This window comes from Phycodurus eques, chromosome 1, assembly GCF_024500275.1.
Source record: "Phycodurus eques isolate BA_2022a chromosome 1, UOR_Pequ_1.1, whole genome shotgun sequence".
Taxonomy (NCBI): domain Eukaryota; kingdom Metazoa; phylum Chordata; class Actinopteri; order Syngnathiformes; family Syngnathidae; genus Phycodurus; species Phycodurus eques.
Window position 1 is genome coordinate 9842142 of NC_084525.1, and position 22193 is coordinate 9864334.

The following is a 22193-nucleotide window of genomic DNA, read 5'->3' on the forward strand; positions in this document are numbered from 1 at the left end:
TAACAACATTCAATAAACATTTGGGAACTGAGGACACTAATTGTTGAAGCTTTGTAGGTGGAATTATTTCCCATTATTGCTTAATGTACAGCTTCAGCTGTTCAACAGACAACGTTGTCGTATTTTACTCATCATAATGCACCACACATTTTCAATGGGAGACAGGTCTGGACTGCAGGCAGGCCAGTCTAGTACCCGCTCTCTTTTACTACGAAGCCACGCTGTTGTAACACGCGCAGAATGTGGTTTGGCATTGTCTTGCTGAAATAAGCAGGGGCGTCCATGAAAAAGACGTTGCTTAGATGGCAGCATATGTTTCTCCAAAACCTGTATGTCCCTTTCAACATTAATGGTGCCTTCACAGATGTGTAAGTTACCAATGCCATTGGCACTAACACAGCCCCACACCATCACAGATGCTGGCTTTTGAACTTTGCGTCCATAACAGTCCGTATGGTTCTTTTCCTCTGGCACGGAGGACACGACGTCCACAATTTCCAAAAACAATTTGAAATGTGGACTCGTCGGACCACAGAACGCGAGCTCGGGGGCAGCTTACGACCAACACTCTTCATGTGTGTGGGGAACGCTGAGATCATGTGAGATTTCGAGATCGGTGGTACAAGAGAATCTTTGTGTGTGATCTGCTGTGTTGAGATTCTCAGAGCACACCACACACGATGACCAAAACTTAACTTTTTTATCTTCATGTTTGGCGTCTGTAGCAGATAAAACAAATATTTTAAGAGTAGAACAATTTTCGTGTACCAGGCCTTAAACTGGAAGGGATGGCAGTGAATGAGTTAAACAAATCTCAGTTCACATAAAGACTCGTTTAAAGAGTGTCAGAAGTTTAAAAAAACCAAATGGAATTAAACAATGTTCTTAACTGTTATACAACTGTACAAAGAAGTTAACAGCTGTGTAGTTGGACTTCAAGAAAACTCAAGTACGAGTACTCAAACTTTAAAACTAACTGACATGACACGCATTGCAAAACGCCAAAGGGGCTGGATTGGATTACGGATGTAGCGCCGAACTGTATTTACTGACATTGGTTTTCTAAAGTGTTCCTGAGCCCATGTGGTGATATCCTTTACACATTGATGGCGGTTTTTGACGCAGTGCCGCCTCAGGGATTGAAGGTCTTGGGCATTCAATTTTTCGGCCTTGCCGCTTACATGCAGTGATTTCTCCAGATTCTCTGAACCTGGACCTGGATTATGGACCGTAGATGATGAAATCCCTAAATTCCTTACAATTGTACGTTGAGGAACATTGTCCTTAAACTGTTCGACTATTTACTCACGCACTTGTTCACAAAGAGGTGAACCTCGCCCCATCTTTGCTTGTGAATGACTGAGCAATTCAGGGACGCTCCTTTTATACCCAATCATTGCACCCACCTGTTCCCAATTAGCCTGGTCACCTGTGGGATGTTCCAAACAGGTGTTTGATGAGCATTCCTCAACTTTATCAGTCTTTTTTGCCACCTGTCCCAGCTTTTTTGGAACATGTTGCAGCCATAAAATTATAAGTTAATGATTATTTGAACATTTAATATCTTGTCTTTGTAGTGTATTCAATTAAATATAAGTTGAACATGAATTGAAAATCATTGTATTCTGTTTTTATTTATTTAACACAACGTCCTGAAGGAACCTGAATTTTATAATCACCTATTACTCTCGAGGTTCCATGCGTGTTCGTTTTCGTGAAAGAACTACAATGATAACGTGTAAACAGTCAACCAATTTATTCCTGACAGAGAAGTCTATACATTTTACAGAGCTCTGGGTCAGCAACTACGCTAATCCTAGCCTCAGCAGAGACAGCGCAGACTGAACAAAGCAATCTGTTCTTGCCCCCGACTTATACAATGTTTAAAAGAGGAAGTATGGAATCGCTGTCGTCTGATTGGTTCATGGTCCCATCTGACATCATCATTGCTCTGCAGAATGATGGCCATTTGCCGCTGGCTCCAGGCGCGGTCTTCTCATGTTTACAGCAACCCCTCGCAGCCATTGTCTTCTCCGACATCTGTTCTTTGTGGCCTCCACATGCACCCTTCTGGGAGCTTTCCTGCAACACACTCCCACACCCTCATCTGATTTCCATTTTATACGATACTGCAATAAACACCCTTGTTTTCCCCCAGACCAGTTACACAATAAAACCCTTTAGTCCCAACTTCACTGGAATTGGGGTTGGAGTTTCCCAAGCGTCACTACGATGGGGTCCGTGACAAAAACGAGTTTGTCACCCCTGGTAGTGGTACATTCGCCTGCCTTTGGTCTAGGCAGTGTGGGTTCAGTTCCCACTCAGTGACAATGTTAATGTGAGTGGTTGTCGCTACACACTATATGTACGCCTGACTGGCGACCAGGATTTAGTCCGCCTTTCGCCCAAAGTCAGCTTGGACAGGCTCCAGCACCCTGTGACCCTGAACAGGATGAGTAATGGTACTGAAAATGGATGGATGGATGGTAACAGAATGTGCATTCATACAAGACGTGCTATCAGGTGCAACTCATGCCTGGGCTTACCACATGCAGGCTCCACAGCCTATGTTCAAGCGTAAAAGTTCCTTTGTTCTTTCATCTTTGGTGATGTCACAATCAATCACATCAACAAATTCAGCCCTTCCCCAACAATGAGTGACCAAGTACCCATCAACCAGAGGTGGGAGTAGTTGGTATTATCATTTGTAGTCATTTGTAGCATTGCTTTAAATTTGAATCAGTTAGCTATTCCATATTTGGATTTAGTTGTCAAGTTATTGTAAATATGTGCACCTTCCCCACTTGAGATTCATTCATCTACGGAACATTTAATCTCCATTTTATTCAATGACCAAGCAACGTTATCATTTTGTCTCCTTTTATTTTGACATTTGGTAGTTAAGATTGACAGTTCATTAAGAAGTTTCATTCCTTCCATTAGTCACTAGCAATGGTGTACATTGGGTGCATTGTCATTTGCATTTGGAATTAGGATTTTGAGAAAAGCCCTACAGTACAAAAATAACATGAGAAAATACTTTATGCTATTGTAAGTGTAAGTAGGAACAGAAACATAATACATGAAACACAGTAAAGAATGCTGATGTTGGACATTGTTTATTTGGATTAGTTACAAAACATAAATAAAACCAAATGTTGATTGTGTTACAATGTCGAGAGGGAATATCACTAGGACCATACTTTGTAGTTTTAGGATTTCCCAAATGTATTTCTTCATCGTTGGTTCTCAGTCATGCCTTAAAGGGACTCCCTTGACTTTTGTTGCATCCATTCGGAAGTTGAATGAAGCCCGTGACAAAGAGTTCTGTTATGTATGCTTTTAGATAATTGCATTTAAACTGAAATGACGGTCAAAAGACGTTACACTGGCAAATGTTTTATGCCTCGGGACACAAAGAGATATATAAAACAAGGCGAGTTCCATAAAACAAGTATGAGAACCAGCGTTCTGATTTATTAGATCACAAACATCTCTGTTTCAAAATACAAAAATAATCTTTATTTATTTATTTTTAGATTTTGGTAACACAAAGCCCGCTCCACATCATAAAACATGATAATCAAGCTTGTGGTCAACAAGTTAGTATCAGACATGACAGCAAAGGACCCAGAAAAATCACTGGTATATTTAAATGATGCCAAAAGGAACTCCAACTATTTCATCTTCTGAATCTTTTACCTCAGATGCAGTAGACAAAGTCCAGAAGCACTGCAAATATGAATAATCCTAATGTAATCCAACGTAATGTACTGTATCTGCTTGTATACTGTAGTACAGAGCATATCTGCATAACAGGGCTGGAGCTGTCTTTTATTTACCTTTTGCAGTGTGCATTCAGCACATGCATTGTCCATTGAACATCTTATGACAGTTTGCGGTCAGATATAGATTGATGAGGGGAGTAATCTTTGAGACGCTCATTTCAAGGTGTGAATGTGATGAAATGTGAGTCAAATATAGAAAAACATGATTTACACACTCGAAAATGCAAAAGGCAAGATGGGCTGACAGGACAGAGTTGCCCAGATCATAATGACTAAGCAGTTGTTTGACTGTTTCCACCCTGCTCTTCGGCACACTAGAGCAATATTTGATATGTTATGGCTAAAGTGGAAGGAAAAGTGTCTGCTGTAGGTTTTGCTTGTGACAAATAGATGAATTTACTGTATATATCTTTTTATGCACTGGGAGAGTCCCATTAGCTTTAAGGTTGTAGAGAGACTTTAAAATTCACAATTTACCAGACAATTTACCAGAAACATCTAAATTCTACTCTCTAAATTTACAAGTTTAAAATTGTGTATTCTTTTAACAATACAGTGGTTCCTTGAAGTTCAAGCACCAATAAAGTTAAGTAACCAAAATCTTGGTGAAATACACGACAGTCCTCACAAAAAGTCGGGGATATTCGGATTTCGGGTGAAATTTCCCGATGAACTTAAAATGCAGTATAACCTTTACAGTTGAACTTGTTTTGTTTGAGTACTCTTTGTACAAGTTGCTCTTCTCTGACAAGAAGCTGAATGTCAAAATTCACAATGGGAGTTATCCATAAAAAAATTCCAAGACGTCCACTTGTATACCTCTGTTGCAACCTGCTTGGTGACACTCTAAACTCCTCTTGATCAATTGTAAGGTGTCGTCCAAATGCCAACAGCATGATGAAAAGGACTGTCTAAATACAAATTCAAATTCAACCAGGATATTGGTTCAATTGGAAGAAACACCTGTTGCGAAATTAGCCCTTCAGCTCATTTGAGCAAACAGCAAGTTGTGTATAAAGTACTGAAACGTTGAACAGCAGATCATAAGTTTCATCCTGAAATTTCACCCGAAAGCCACATATCAAAAGTCATCAAATGTGACGTCATCATATCATGCAATCCAATTTAGAACTAACCTGTGTTTCTCTTAGCGACACTTTCTAAAACAATGACAGCGGTAAGAGAAGAAGATATGCAGGAAGTAAGCCTAAAGTAAGTAAAGTCAGATTCAAAGTAGAAAACTTTGTGGCAGCGGTGTCCATATACTTCAGTCCAGTGTTTGCATGTTTCATTGTCAGTCAGATGATTGCCAGTAGTTGTAGCGGCTGACTGAGCAAATGTTGCTCCTGCTAAGTGATGTTTAGTGACCGCTTTCATTTTGGTAAATTTCATTCCCATTTCCTTACCTTTGCTTCATATCGAGCAGATTTTTGTGAACAAATAAGGACCACTGAGTGAAAGTATAGACTGCTATGATAGCTTCTGACGTATTAGCTGCCACGTTTATCACTTGGTCAAGAGTTTTATGTGTGCGTTATGTAAATAATGTAATTTTATACTATGTCACAATTCGCATGCTACATCAAAAACATTGCCAGTACACTTAAAACAAAGTTTTATGATGACAACCGTTGTGAATCTGGAATGTATTATTACAAAGAGGCATCTCAATGGCAAATTGTATTGTCCAACTTCAAGGAACCACTGTATGCACTGTTCAGTGGAGGAAATAATTATTGATCCCGCACTGATTTTGTAAGTTTACCCACTGACAAAGACATGAAGTCTATAATTTTAATGGTAGGGGTACTGCAACAGAGTATTGTAATATTAGTCATTCGAACTGCTCTAAGTGCTAGAGGACTCTGCATCTTTTTGAACAATTGTCAAAAAAAAAAAAATAAAAATAAAAATAATGTACCGGCATTACCAGATAACTAGCAACCCTTTATTGCTCAGTGACTGTTTTTCTCAATGTCTTTATGTCTCAAAAGTGTTCTCTGTCAATTGACTGTCTGTTGTCGTACTAGAGCGGCTCCAATTACCGGAGACAAATTCCTTGTATGTTTTTTGGACATACTTGGCAAATAAAGATGATTCTGATTATCAAAAAGAACATCTAGAAAATCACATAATACAAAATATTTTTCAATTAATTGAGTGACGTAAGAAATTGACCCCCTATCAAACCATTACTTGGTATTTGGTGGAGAACCCCTTGATGGCAAGTACAGGGGACAGACGTTTCTTGTAGTTGATCACCAGGTTTGCATACATCTCAGGAGGAATTTTGTACCACTCCTCTGCAGATCCTCTCCAAATCCTGAAGGTTCCAAACTGTCCCTTGGCAACTTGAAGTTTCAGCTCCCTCCGCAGATGGAATTTAAGTCTAGAGACTGGAGAGGCCACTCCACGACCTTCATGTGCTTCTTCTTTAGCCACTCTTCCGTTGCCTTGGCTGTGTGCTTTGGCTCATCGTCGTGCTGGAAGACCGATCCATGACCCATTTGAAGTTTTCTGGCCGAGAGAAGGAGGTTGTCACCCAGGATTTCTCGGTACAAGGCTCCATCCATATTTCCCTCGATGCGGTGAAGGTGAGCTTTCCCCTTTCCAGAGAAACACCCCCAAAGCATAATGCTTCCACCTCCATGCTTGATGGTGGCGATGGCGTTCTTGTAGTCATAGCCTGAATTCCTATTCCTCCAAACACGGCGAGTGGAATTGATTCCAAAGAGTTCGATATTTTTTCCCATCTGACCACATCACCTTCTCCCAATCATTCTCCGAATCATTCAGGTGTTCATGGGCAAACCTCAGATGGGCCTGTACATGTGTCTTCTTGAGAAGGGGAACCTTGCAGGCACTGCAGGATTTTAATCCATTATGACATAGTGTGTTACCAATATTTTTCTTGATATCTGTGGTCCCAGCTACCTTGAACAAGCTCCTCCCATGGAGTTCTGGGCTAACGCCTAAACTTTCTCATGATCATTGATACCCCACAAGGTGAAATTTTGCGAGGAACCCCAGATCAAGGGAGACTGACAGTCATTTTGTTTGTCTCCTTCTCACCCTCCCTCTTGCCAATGGTCTTGTAGGCCATTCCAGCCTTTTGCAGGTCTACAATCTTGTCCCTGATGTCCTTAGAAAGTTCTTTGGTCTTGCCAATGATTGGTGTCTGATTGATTGATTCTGTGGACAGATGTCTTTATACAAGCAACAGGTTAAGACAGGTGTCTTTCACACAGCTAACAAGTTTAGATTAGGAGTACTTTCTTATAGTGAGAGGACTAGTCTTCTTCTAAGTCTAATTCTTTATTGTTGGTAGGGGATCAAATACAAATTTCACTCAATAAAATGCAAATAATTTTGTATCATTTTTAAAATGTGATTTTATGGATTTCTTTTAGATATTCTATCTCTCGCTCTTAAAATAAACCATTATAGACCGCTCATGTCTTTGCCAGTGGGTAAACTTACAAAATCAGTGAGGGCTCAAATAATCTCATATTTCTCATATTGTGGTTATATCTCAATTTACTGCGTGAGAAGACTGACCAAAACCTACAACACAAACTCAACATCGTCGCTGTTGGGCGGAAATCCCAGAATGTCACATTTCCTCACAAATTGATACTACTTGTCTATAGCCACGTTGTTTTCTATTTTTACCCATTATTAACCAATTTAAAGTGTTGAAAATAGCTTTAGACCAAATATATTAGAGTTCTTGAACACTTCACTGTCTGAGAAGTATTTAAAAGCTCTGCCTCTTCCTCACTACGCAGGAACCGTGTGGCACTATGTCCCCTCAAGACTGACTCAAGTCTGGATGTGTTTTAGATAATAAGTGTAAATAGTTACGTTAGATACATTTAAGTAAGCCTTTTGATAAAAATGGCTAGCTGCAATGCATCAGTGCAGGAGAATTGGTCAGTGCATGCAGATTCATTTCTTACTATTACACTGTCTAGTCAGCTCATTGTTTTATTTATTGCATTACTCATGGCACTATGACCTTTGAAAATGAGTTTGGGAAGATGATGTTACCACAGTCATTTGTTATTGTGGGGTCCAGACTTTGATGTGGACGGTCCTACCATTTTAATCAGTGACAGTATAATATTTTTTTTCTTTTGCGTATTAAATTAGCATTTGAACACGATTGGTAACACCAACCCAAAATCAGCACAAAATCAACACAGCACCAACCTGGTGTTGTCTTTATGTTGGTGCGCACAGGTATATGATAGCAATATAAGATATAAAACCAATTTGAATGATAACAGTGTTTGGTAAATCAAGCAAGGTGGCATTTTTTTTCTCTCCCTGAAAAGAAGTGATTTTGGAGATGCAAGGATTCCGCCTGACAGCGACGATATGCTGTACGGGTGAGCTATCATGATGTTTTTCCAAACTGTGATAAAACAAAGCCAAGATGTCACACATTAACATAACAATTTTACATACAAAGGCAGTAATTAGCACTTAAAGGAACATGATTAATTACTGGGGTGGTATTATTTATGTGTAATAAATTTAAGGTCTATTTGCTAATAGATTGGCACTAGGATTAATGAGCCACACAGCAGAAATCCTTCATTGTTGCTTTTGGTAAATCTGAGTTATTCATCTTGAAATAAAGCCTATTCCGAAACCAGCTATTTTTTTTGTTTTTACATGGTCCACTGAAGCAGTTTGTGCTTGAAGCCAACCGTTTGAAAAGATCCCCAAAGAGTTTCATCACTTTGCTTGTACAAAAATATTTTATAACATACAGACAAATTATTACAATACATGCTGATCAATTTTCATGATCATTACTAATTGCACTTTTAAAATTGATCGTCCTTTCACTGCAAGCATTGACATATGGAAACAAAACATATAACCAACATATATTTTGTCTGTTTCGGGAGATGCGAGGGTGACCTTTTGATAAGTAAATGTTTGGTCAGGGATATGTTGCAAATTCTCTGTCACAGTCTGTAGACAAACACACACACACACACACATGAAAAAACAAGACCCACAAAGATTCACAAAGCTCAGGTGCTGCGTTCAATGTCACCCGCAATTTGTACATACTGTATAACCTCTCATCTCTCAGATTCACGCCCCATTGTGTCATTATCCCTTGCAGTTCAAACTTCTCATTCGCATGCTGATCTAAGACTGGATTTACATTGAAGGTCTAAGTGGCCATTTTCAATGTAGTGCCAATATGCAATTTTATAAATTACACCTAGGGAAACTAGTAAACAATAATAAAGTAACACAAATATTAAATGTTACATTGTGTTTGGTTGCCTTGGATTGACTCCTCCACCCATTGGTTTAAATGCAGGTAACCGCCGCACGACTCAACTGGTCGCTGTCAGCAATTATTTTCCTTAGTATGCGTTACCTCAAATGTAGCATATTAACACCATATTTAATGGTCTATGTTTTTGCCATAGTTTATTGTTGTGATTATATTTGCGATGACATCATTTTCACATTGGGGTAGATTTGATCTTTCTATTTACGCTGCAGTCACATTGGCAGATATCCCATTCATATCTGATTTTTAGCCACATTTGGAAGAGGCCTAATTCTGGGTTTTGTGTTCTTCCTGAAATGCCTTAAGATGCCGATAGAGCCCTTTCTAAATAGGAAAGGAGTACAGTAATTGGTGTGAAAGAACTCGTAGTACATCTCAACTGAGAGACAGGCTTTGTATGTCAGGGAGGAGCTAAGTTTAACCTGGGTTTCTAAATGAAGTTAGAGTTTTGCCATATGTGCATGCACAGTACATACATACACACTTAGGGTGCATTTTTTCTAAATCAAATCTTTCCTCTGGAACCGATCCTTAGCTAATCGGTGAAAAACGGCTATTTTAGTTTCCTTTTGCTCTAAGATGCCACAAGACAGCACCAAAGACCTGGCTGAAAGGAAAGCAGTAGTTGGTGTCAAGGAAGTATGTTGAAGTGATGTAAGATTTTGTATGTCGGCGAGGAAGTTTTGTCTGGGTTGTTTGTTCAAGTTATGAAGAGTCTTCGCTGCATGTCCATGCGCGCTTCCTGTGCATATTTTTTACAAGTTGTAAATTAAATCAAGTTATGTTTTAAGAGGAGTTTAATATGATATTTAAGTGTTCCAGGATCCTAGTTTGTAGTATATTTATGGAACAAACTATTAACATAGGCAATTATAAAAACAAATTAGGGTGAGGGGGCATCAATTCCTCGTTTTTTTAAAGCTATTTGCAACAGACCTTGGTCCCTATCAATACTGTGGTGTAAATCCAGCCTAATACTCCAAATGGATCTGCGCCACTTCCTGCGCCAACTCATTTACTCTTTTCTGGCACCTTTTTTCACAACTACACCAACCTTAGTTTCATTTCTGTCCCAGAAGAAGCGTGGAGACGGGGGTGTCTGTTGGGTGATTTTTGGCACTAGAAGGTACAGCAGCTTTCAAACAGGAGGAGGAGGAGCAGCAGGTTGAAGATGAGGAGGAACAAGAGCAAAATGCCGCCCCACTGGCAAAGCTGCCATCCGTGGGTGTGGAGGGACCACCGCCAGGGAGCACAGACATGGCTGTGGCCGTCTGAGACGCGGCGGCGAGGGAAGGCAGTGGGGGTTGGCTTTGAGGCAACGAGCCAGGCAGCCGGACGACGGCCGGTGTCTGCGCTAGAGACTGCGGCCGTATGGGGGCTTGCACCCGGGGCTGTTGCTGTACTTGCTTGCACACCGGGGCCTGCTGAAAGGTCATCTGCTGCTGGAGGTGTAAACAGGGCTGCATCTCTGGCACTTGGACCTTGTGCGCTTGGGGCTGAGGCCCGGGAGAGATGGACAGGCCCCCCCCTCCTGCGTTCTGGGGAGGGGCTGCCACGGACAAGCTTGTAGCAACTGGTGGTGCCTGTGGGTTCATAGGGACCAATGGAAACCAACCTGGTGGAGCCGCCTGTACGGGAAAGAGTGGTCCAACTTAAGGTAACATTCCTTCAGTTTGCTCTCTTGCTCGTGTGACAAACCATCCATCCTTATCATGTTGGACTGAATCATTATTTTTAGCGTGACTCACTCTTTAAAGTGGCACCTCTAAGTTCCACTACAATCCATTCAGTGAATGACTTTCAAAGCAACATCATATATATTTGGAATAATTAACACCATAAAGCACAGTGGGACCAAGTAATTAGCACTTCTGCCTCACAGTTCTGAGGTTGGGGGTTGAAATCTGTGTGGCGTTTGCATGCTCTCACTGTGTGGAGTTTGCATGCTCTCACTGTGCTTAAGTGGGTCTTTTCTGGGTGCTTTGGCTTCCTTACACATTCTGAAAACATGCATGTTAGGTTAACTGAAGGAATTCTTAGGAATGCTTGTTTGTCTATAGTGTATGCCCTGCAATTGGCTGACAACCAATCCAAGGTGTACTCCGCCTCTCACCAAAAGTCAGCTGGGATAGGCTCCAGCTCACCCATTAACCTCATTAGGGTAAGCGACACAGAAAATGTATTGAAGGATTATTAGCTCCAGATGTGACCACCATAAAACTGTACAGGAGATGTTTTAAGTAACATTTTAACATTATTAATTGCCATACAAGAATAAGCAGGCAACAAGTAGTCGAATATTAATCTTTAAATACAAAGTTAAATGATGAACTACTAGCGGTAATAAACCTTTATAAACATTAATTGTCGAATATGTATAGATTTACATTGCATTGTCTTCTTGTTTTAAAAAATCTATTTTTTAAAGGCTCATATTTGGCATATTTATCATGAGACTGAAAGAATAGGTTGATTTTAAAAATACATTCGTATGTAAACGGTGTCCTCAAAGATAATTCTTCCAATTAAGAGTACAGATCAATTATAAAAGTTCCCATATTTTGGCTATATAGACCTCCATAGAGTGACTCTCTAATATGGACTTGGTATAAAAGGGCCAATTTCATTAAAAAAAAAACACCTTGGGTTTGTCAAACGAGTGTCCATAAAATACTCCTCTGACAGCTAATTTTGTATCTGCTTTGTCCATATTTGGCTCAGGCCGCCTCCTTTCCTCGTATTGGTTGCCTCCGTGTAGAAGACCTGCTTTTGATAGCACATGTGTTTGTTATGTTGACAGCGCTGGCTCGGGAGTGGAGCGGTAGGCGGAAATCTACGCTAGTGACTTAGAAAAGCTTGAGAAATTCGAATGAGCTGATTTAAGGCCTCTCGGTAGAAAAACGTCTGGAACTCAGGAATGTGTGGACGATTTTAATTCATATTTTACATGTTTACTGAGGCACCGCAGAGACAATATTACATCCCAAATACTAGAGGAAGTTGGTTTGGCAAAATATGGAACCTTTAATATGTGTGTACTAATCTTTGTGTGTGCGTGTGTGTGTTGATTGTACCTCGGTTGGCTGGGACCAGCCTCCCAACTCCTGCACCTGCTGAATGTGTTTGATCTGATTGAGAGAAGGCTTGGGTATGCTCTGGCCCACGCCTTCCTTTGTCCAATTATCAACCAACTTGTGCAGTTCATCTGTGAAGGTGCTGTTCCTGGCAGGGCTTTGATCTGCACAACAAATGGCACATGGATACAATCAGCTGTGTTCTCTGCTATGAACACGTCACCTAGATACACTGCATATTTGGTTTTCACAACTGCCTTTTAAAACTGATTCACTGCCATTGACGGCTGATGAATTCAAATATCCATGTGAACATGGAGGACTGGCAGAGTTAAGCAGTGGTGGGAAGTAAAATAAATAAATAAATAATAAAGTCCAAATACTTTAAAACTGTGAATAAGTTTTTCAGGTATCTTTACTTTAAGTATCTGTTTTACTTTTACCCCCAACATTTGAAAACAGAGATCTGTACTTTCTACTCCTTACTTACTTTGTCAGTATAGGCTTATTACTTTTTTCAACCTCCACAGATGATAGCAAAGATATGGTAAACATTTTTTTTTTTTATAGCGTGTCTTGTGATTCCCCCCCCCCTTAATACAAGCACTATGCAAGTTGATGAAAGAGGGTTGTGACAAGTGAGTAAAATGTGCAAGATACATATCTGATTGTAAAACATGATTGATTAACATGAAAATAATTTTACTGTTTACTTTTGACCTGAAGGACTTTTCAGAAGCTGTACGTTTTTAATTTTGATTTAGCAAAGGAGTTGTAGCAGTACTTTTCCATGAGTCTTATTTTGTTATTAATGTTTTAGACATACACGTATCTGTACATCTACTTAAGTCTACCGTGTGAGTACTTTTTCCACTTCCGCATTTAAGTGCTGTGCTCAGCTCAGTGTATTCGGCCTGATGAAAAGTTGATACATATACCTCTTGACCCTGTAGGACAGGCCTGGCCCACGGCTTGCAAGCCGCATGCGGCTCTTTGACCGGTTTCGTGCAGCTCTTAGGTTCATGCCGCTCTGCCCCTTGCTAGGCAACCCGGAAACACTCGCAACGGACTACACAATTTCCGATAATGAAAACATGCCAGCGGCACGGTGGCCGACTGGTTAGAGCGTCTACCTCACAGTTCTGAGGACTGGGGTTCAATCCCGGTCCCGCCTGTGTGGAGTTTGCATGTTCTCCCCGTGCCTGTGTGGGTTTTCTCCGGGCACTCCGGTATCCTCCCACATCCCAAAAACATGCGTGGTAGGTTGATTGAAGACTCTAAATTGCCTGTAGGTGTGAAAGTAAGTGCGAATGGTTGTTTATGTGTGCCCTGCGATTGGTTGGCAACCAGTTCAGGGTGTACCCCGCCTCCTGCCTGAAGATAGCTGGGATAGACTCCAGCACTCCCGCGACCCTAGTGAGGATAAGCGGCTCAGATAATGGATGGATAGATGTTGAGCTATTGAGAGAGAATTGCAGGATGTTTGTATTTCAATACTTTGGTTAAAAATATTTTCAAGTTAATTGGCTCGAGTCCGAGTGAAGTCACGATTGCGGTTCAAGTTCAGTCTAAAGTCATCAAATTCATGACTCAAGTCCAAGTCGTGACTTGAGTCCACACCTATGGTATACACCAAATCGGAATAGACACCCATGAAGAAATTGCTTTGAGTGGCAATAACTGACTATAAACCTAAAAAGGATTGCTGAGAGCAAGGAATGCCAGAACATGCATGGCGAGAGAAATAAAGCTATTGTAAAGTACTATATTTTTGTTTTGTTTGAAGCGATTTTGTTTGTGAGACAGTGCACACAGTGTTCATTGCTGAAAATGAGTCATAACTGACCTGTGGTCTCAGTTCTGTGGGAGTCCAATTTTGTCATTTTGTCACTATCATGTTAATGTGTGACATTTACAGTAAATCTGGCAGATCAAAGGTCTCTATGTGTAAGAGAGCGAGTGAGTGAGTGGAGGAGATGGGAGCAGTTTATGTATGCCCAGGGGTGTCGAACGGGGGAAAAAACTGGTACAACTGTCCTGGGCCCCTGGCTGACCCCCCCCCCCCTCCTGGCCCCCAACTCCCTCAACCCCAACAAAGGATTACTGGAAATCTCTGATCGCACCCTGTGTGGGCCTCTTTGCAGTAACACAGTAAAAATTGTGGCTCTTAGCCTCTGACTGTTTGGCCACCCCTGCTGTAGGAAGCCAATGTAATGTCACAAAGTATGGAATATGAGCCGCCACATACTGGTCTTGGAAAAAGCAAGGTGTTTTGGCAGCAAACAGCATCTCTCTTTGCAGTTTTTGGTTTTTTTTGTTTTACAAAAAAAGCTATTTTCCTCCAACCAACTTTGAAACATATTGAGGTGGATCCAAGATGTCAGAGCCCAAATCTGTTGATACATACAGTGGATATAAAAGTTTAAACAGCCCTGTTCATATGTCAGGTTTTTTAGCTTTACAACTACATCCATCCATCCATTTTCTGAGCCGCTTATCCTCACAAGGGTCACGGGAGTGCTGGAGCCTATCCCAGCTATCTTCGGGCAGGAGGCGGGGTACAACCTGAACTGGTTGCCAGCCAATCGCAGGGCACATACAAACAAAAACCATCCGCACTCACATTCACACCTACGGCAATTTAGAGCCTTCAATTAACCTACCATGCATGTTTTTGGGATGTGGGAGGAAACCGGAGTACCCGGAGAAAACCCACACAGGCACGGGGAGAACATGCAAACTCCACACAGGCGGGGCCGGGAATCGAACCCTGGTCCTCAGAACTGTGAGGCAGACGCTCTAACCAGTCTTCCACCATGCCACCGCTTTACAACTCAACTACAAAAAAATTCTATCCAAGAGGGAAAGAAATAATACGGAAATAATGTGGGTGCACAAGTGTGCACACCTTGTTCTAACTGGACTGTGTTCAGAATTAAGCCAGGCACATGACTTGCCTTTGAATCAACTTTCTAGGATAACATAGATGACTACAATTTTACATCGAGACAGCATAGAACCTTACAGCATACACAGAAATGTTTTCCCCAATAGCAATATGACAGCAACCTGTCATAAGGAGCCAGGATATTCAACTTCCTTAATTCACTATAAAAGCATTGCTATGACAAACCTTTGGATATACTGGTCCCTATAACTGTATCATACCTCTTTTGGCAGGGAGTGAGGAGTGATGCTCTGAGCTGCAATGAGGAGGCACTCCACACTGTTCAGCACCAGAAAAACTGCTCGTCTGTTGAAATCCTGGACAAGGAGTACAATAAATAACTACACAGTTAAAACCAAGAGGAATCTGGACTACGATTACCAACCAGCATGTGTGACCCCATTGTTATCCATATGAGAGTGAGGTCGGGGCCGGAGTTTGATTTTGGCTGGCCTGGGCCTACGAGGAGAGAGGAGCGGCGGCACTGTGGGAAGGGCGGGGCTCTGATACAAGCAAACAGGAAGACTTTGCCTTTGGTCTTTTTGGGAACGGAGCTGTCGGTACAGTTCTTGCAGCTCTCGGTTCTGCTGGGCCTGAAGCGACACCACTTCTTTGATGTGCCTGGATGTTCAAAATACAGTTAGCAGACTGTATAATATTCACCTATTAATGTTTACCATGTGTCAGTCGGATTGGGAATAGCTTCATTGATTTAACAGAATGGTTAACTTCTACTTACATTTATGATAAATGTTTCTTAAATAATGTTCACGTAATACACATCGTCGCAATCAGCCGGAATCCTCTCATCTCCAAAATCACTTTTTAGGGAAAAAATAAACGGCATCTTGTATGAGTTACCAAATACTACGTCACTCAAATTGGCATTTACCACATAGGGCTACCATTATTTCTCGTGTATAATGCACTTTTTTCCCTAAAAAAGTTGTCAAAGGTCAATAGTGCGCATTATACATAGGTATAGGGGGAAATTTAAAAAAAAAAAAACTTTCACATTTTATGACTGTATGCCGCCATCTAGAGGTTATGAAAAAGCTCTACACTTTCATTCCAATATGACACCGCCACCTAGAGGTTATGAAAAAGGTGCAGACTACACTTTCATTCCAAAATGACAGGAGGTACATATGACTGCATATATGTACAGTTGTGCTCATAAGTTTACATACCAAGGCAGAATTTGTGAAGCTTTTTTTTTAAATACAACTGATGACTGAACAACAACCATCATTAATTTCTTTATGGTTATGTTTTTTTTTAAAATTATAATGCTTTTCTGAAATGCTTGACAGTTTAATTTGAATCCCATTAAAAACGAATTAAATGTGTTTCATGTTTTCTTTAAAGTATTGTACACATCTTACAAATTCTGCCTGGGTAATCAAACATATGAGCACAATTATGTGTTTTCTCATGTACTTAATAAAAAAGTAGGGCTGTGAATTTTAGGATGCATGTATTAGGTGTTCAAATAAAGTAATTAACTTCAGAATAATTCTTTGAAAAAAATAATATACAGATAATACTTTATGTTTGGATCATATGGGTAGAAGCAAAATCATGCACTGTAAAAATGTGTTATACATAGGAAGAAGGGAAGAAGGAAAATTTTGAGGTCAACTTTGGGGGTGCGTATTATACATGCGCAATATACACGAGAGATTATGGTATCATATACTGCTTTGCACCAACATCAACAACACCATCCCAAAGTAATGTTTAATTGTTAATTTAATATCCTAGACAATTGCCAATTTATTAGGCTGTAATATCGTAAAATAATGGGACACATCACCAGCATGTTGCCACATCAAAGTCTGCGCTCATGCTGATCCCCAGACCAGACAAAAAGCCGTTAATATTGTGTGATATGTGATATGTGACCGTGGTTACATTATCTTCCCAAACACACAAAGGTCTTGAGCTGACCAAGCAGTATTAGGGCCTTTTCACACTGCACTTGGTCAATGTGAAACGACCGCGCGTCCGGTGCAATGTGCCCAAATTTGGAAGTGCTGACATAGACGCCTAACAGGAAGTAACAGGAAAGTTTTCCTGATGGAGAAGTGGAGTGTACCTTGGCAACTTCTGCAAGCTGTATGTCTTTTTTGCAAAAGAAAGTCCAAGCATTGCTCATTATAAGGAGGAAGAGGAGGAGACGAGCTTGAGAAGGAAATTAGTGAACACCATAATAATGGCTTGTTGGGACCTCTGAGAGTTTAGGCGTGTTCGTTTCCCAAGTACAAGTATGCCAAAAAAAGCACACGGAAATCACTCGGCCAGCCCCTCTCCCATTGGAGGACCATTCTGACGTCGCTGCGATGTTGCTCTTTAAATAGAACTTCTTTCTATATAAAGTCGCTCTGCGGAGCGTCAGCCGCCTTCTATATTGTCGCCCCGCTACGTGAGATGGCAAAACGCGCTGTCACCTCCTCAGTACATACACAATGAATGGGAAAGTCACGGGCGTCAAACGCACTGTCAAGTGCGGTGTTAAAAGGCTCTAAGAGGAGGACATGAGTCTGCATGCCCTTTCCTTTGTGGCTGACCAGTTCCTTTGGGACCTAACCATTACAGCGATCCATTTTTAACCAAACAGTCTTACTCAAATGTTTCTAACCAACTACTCAGCGCGAGTGGTCCCTCCTTATTTACGGAACACGGACATCCATCAGTAGTGACCGAAAACACTGCAAGATGGACTCCTTGTGACCCTATATCATATATATCGAGGATAAACAATTAAGGAAATCTCACACCTGTACAAACGTGTACCATTCTGTATGAGTACCTTGAATGTACGCCTTGATTTCTGTGTTATTAATATGTTGATTCTGCAAGTTTGTGATAAGTCTGTTCATGAGAACTGTGCCACAGGGTTACAAGCATAGAATATATGAGATAATGCGACGCAAAACAGATGAAATAGTGTTGTGTTGAACAGTATTATTTGATCTGCCATAACCCAGACTGAAACAAGTTCATTCTCATATTAATCCCTGCTTGAGACAGTTTCAAAGATGGGAAACGTTTTGAATGGAAAGCGGAGTCCGTTCGTGATTAGGGCGCATCCGAATACTCAAGAAAGTTAGAGAAGAAATCTGAGACGGAGGCGTGATCTCTTTCGCCCGGTGATCCAGAGGTATAAAGGCAGACCCTTCTCTTTGTCTGGCTCTCGATTCCTGGCTCTGCTCCAGCACTTTCGCCCTACCCGACACCTCTCGGCTCCAGCCGTCCATTCACCCTCCCTTTTTGTCTCCACGTGGTTTCCCCAGGACTACGAGAAAGGTTCAGTTCGCCGTTAAGCCTGAGGTGCAGCTCTTGTTTTCCCAGCCTTCTGGCTTGCCAGGCTACTGAGAGAAATCTCTAGTATTCCCGCAAGTTAGCCTTGCAACCAAGTGTAAAAGCGTGACCCACCAGCAAGCCCAACGGCAGGAAAGTTACGAGCACAACTCCCCAATAACCGTAACCGGCAATTTTATTTTTGGGCCCTTTCTCGTTTTTCTTCCTTTTCTTCATCTTGTTCTCGACTCTTCAACTGCCTGGTTCCCGCCTGAGACGACCGAGAAAGAACGACTCTGAGTCGGTAACCACGTGATCCATTAATACTGAGCAAACATTGCGGCAACTACCAGAATAAGTACAAATTGGTGCATAGTAGCTAGGGTGGGTTTAATGATCTCACGGGTCCCAACTTTATTCTCTCTCAACACACATCAATTCATTCACGCTCATCTCACGAGTTAAGCCATTCACTCTATATATTCCGCTGTTGTTACGCTTGTCATTTATTATGTAGTTAACGCCTTTTGCATTGTCCCCATGCTTCCTGTAGTTTCACAATAAATGTTCAACATATCAAGCATTCTATTGTGTACTGTATGTGTTTGACTCAAGGATGTTGACCTCCGCAATCGAGGACTAATTTTACATAGCTGTGGCAACCCTTTCAGAAAAGATTCATCCACGAGGTTTTTCGTCATTTTGCCCTGCTGTTAGCTAATCAATGACGTGGTGCCCCATTTCGATGCTAACTAAACATCCTTAGTTACCACATCCTCCCATTTCACTGGAAACGGATCCCGGGGAACAAACAATAACGCGAACGTTATACTCCGACCCGTTAACACTTTAATTGCGTTCCCCCCCCCCCAACAGCCATATATACTACAACAGTATGGTTTCATGCCTAGAAAGAGTACCACGGATGCATTATTTGCCTTGAGGATGTTGATGGAAAAGTACAGAGAAGGTCAGAAGGCGCTACATTGTGTCTTTGTAGATCTAGAGAAAGCCTATGACAGAGTACCCAGAGAGGAACTGTGGTACTGCATGCGGAAGTCTGGAGTGGCAGAGAAGTATTTTAGAATAATACAGGACATGTACGAGGGCAGCAGAACAGCGGTGAGGTGTGCTGTAGGTGTGACAGACGAATTTAAGGTGGAGGTGGGACTGCATCAGGGATCAGCCCTGAGCCCCTTCCTGTTTGCAGTGGTGATGGATAGGCTGACAGATGAGGTTAGACTGGAATCCCCGTGGACCATGATGTTTGCAGATGACATTGTGATCTCCAGTAAAAGCAGGGAGCAGGTGGAGGAACAGTTAGAAAGATGGAGGCATGCACTAGAAAGCAGAGGAATGACGATTAGCCGAAGTAAGCCAGAATATATGTGCATGAATGAGATAGCAATGGTGGAGGACTTTAGATACTTGGAGTCAACAGTCCAGAGCAATGGTGAGTGTGGTCAGGAAGTGAAGAAACGGGTCCAAGCAGGTTGCAACGGGTGGAGGAAGGTGTCAGGTGTGTTATGTGACAGAAGAGTCTCTGCTAGGATGATGAAAACAGTGGTGAGGCCAGCCATGATGTATGGATTAGAGACAGTGGCACTGAAGAGACAACAGGAAGCAGAGCTGGGGGTGGCGGAAATGAAGATGTTGAGGTTTGCTCTCAGAGGGACCAGGTTGGATAAAATTAGAAATGAGCTCATCAGATGTTCAATGTTTTGGAGACAAAGTTAGAGAGAGCAGACTTCGATGGTTTGGACATGTCCAGAGGAGAAATAGTGAGTATATTGGTAGAAGGATGAGGAGGATGGAGCTGCCAGGCAAAAGAGCTAGAGGAAGACCAAAGAGAAGGTTGATGGATGTCGTGAGGGAAGACATGAGGGCAGTTGGTGTTCGAGAGGAGAATGCAGGAGATAGGCTTACATGGAAAAGGATGATGCGCTGTGGTGACCCCTAAAGGGACAAGCCGAAAGGAAAAGAAGAAGACAATGACAATGGTCCATTTCACGCCTTTGCGTATTAGGGACGAAAAAAAAGATATTTTTAAGATGAATTTTTCCAAATGAAAAACTAGTGAATTATCCTACTTGAATAATGGTCTGTGGTCTTAATCGTTATTATTGCTGTTCCTGATAAATGAATATAAAAGCAGGGTTCCTTGAAAAGACTGTTCTGACTTACTTCTCTCTCAGCTTGTACAGTTCTGTTCTCAGGTCTTCATCCTCCAACTCATTCCCGTCGTCGTCATCGTCGCTGCTGTCTACGGGGGAGTGGCTGTGCCCGTGACCTCGAGCTAGATGGGCCATTACTGGCGTCCTCCTGCTTTCATCTTTCTCTGCCTCCTTTACCCGTGATCTCCTCCTCTCCCTGAGCAAAACAGGAGACACCCGAGAGCTGTCCGTTTGGCCCAACTCGTCCTGTGTCTCGGCCTTCGTAACGGAAAAGCGGCCCACTTTTCTGTGAGTGCTGCCACAGCCTGATGACGCATCCTTCGGCGGGGAGGATTGAGGCACTGGGGTCACCTGTTGAGAGCAGATGCGGGAAGCATTAGCCTTGTATTATTTGTCCGAACAAATACATGTTGAGGTCAAATACATACGTGGAATCGTCCTTTGCGCGACTGAGTTGGATGCGGGGCCAACTCTTTCACCTCTTTTAATGACTGACTGCCAGATCGTCCATCTGATAATGAAACTGGGGTGAAAAGCAAAAGGGACAACAGGGAACCAGAGACACATACATAAATATGCAGAACACACAGACGGACACAGAAAAAATGTCCATGTAAGATGACATACAGATACAAACATGAAACACTAACATACATTTGTGTTAAAAATTCATCCACCAAGTCACACATAATTAATTTGTGACATACAGCACATGGGTTGCATGCAGTTTTGTGAAAGGTGGGTGCAATAATTACTGTAACATCAGTAAAATGAGTAATAATGTACTGTACACACATGTGCGACGCTTCTAAAAAGCACAATTGCAATGCAAACACACTTAAAATAAAAGTTCTCCTTATGAACAGCTATCCCATGTGCAACACGACCAGGCAAAAGTTTGTTAGGTCAGTTAGTAGAGTCCTGGGTGGGTCTATTTTATTTTATTTTTTAAGATGCCAGTTACTAGTTCATATCTACTTCCTGTCTAGTTAATCTGATTTTATACATCAAGTTTCTTTCCAGAAGGTAAATTCGGAAAAGGTTATTGTCCATTACCTACACTAACAAAAAACAACCTCTCTCTTGTCACTTGTTGCATTCCCACTCATTCTCACCACTCACTTCCTGCTTCTCCACCAATCACCAGCCATGCTCTTACCCAGACAAACCCGTCCGCAAACATCAAACCAGTCCATTACAACTTACTGATGTGCAATAGATATCAATATAAAAACTAAACGTCAAATGTTTTTTTAAATGGGACATCTTTTGGGTACCCTGAGCCCAATGCAGAACCCAGCCTGGAAGAAATTGTGTTTATCACAATCTGACCAGAAGTATAAATTGCACAAAGTAGTATTTACAACATACAGTGCAATGCTGTACATTATATACCAGTGTTTCCCAACCGTTATTGAGCCAGGGCATCCATTTTACGTTCACATCACACTACACAAAAATGTTACAAGAAGTTTGAATACTGAAATAATGATCTCCTCACCAAATGACAAATTGGCCTGTTTATCCATCCATCCATCCATCCATCCATTTGCTTTACCACTTATCCTCACTAGGGTCGCGGGC

At 41.6% G+C, this 22193-nt stretch overlaps 1 protein-coding gene across 3 annotated transcripts in view; it reads right to left on the reverse strand.

The window, feature by feature from the left end:
- Positions 1–3100: 3100 nt before the first annotated feature.
- wnk3 (WNK lysine deficient protein kinase 3) overlaps positions 3101–22193 on the reverse strand; it is a 76688-nt gene continuing 57595 nt past the window's right edge. For all 3 annotated transcript variants that reach the window (XM_061676278.1, XM_061676289.1, XM_061676268.1), the window contains exons 20-25: positions 21038–21132; positions 20620–20960; positions 15518–15753; positions 15354–15449; positions 12186–12349; positions 3101–10739 (exon numbers count right to left, since the gene is read on the reverse strand). In XM_061676278.1, coding sequence (XP_061532262.1) covers positions 10173–10739; positions 12186–12349; positions 15354–15449; positions 15518–15753; positions 20620–20960; positions 21038–21132 — 1499 coding nt within the window. In that variant the 3' untranslated portion in view covers positions 3101–10172. The remainder of the gene's footprint in view (positions 10740–12185; positions 12350–15353; positions 15450–15517; positions 15754–20619; positions 20961–21037; positions 21133–22193) is intronic.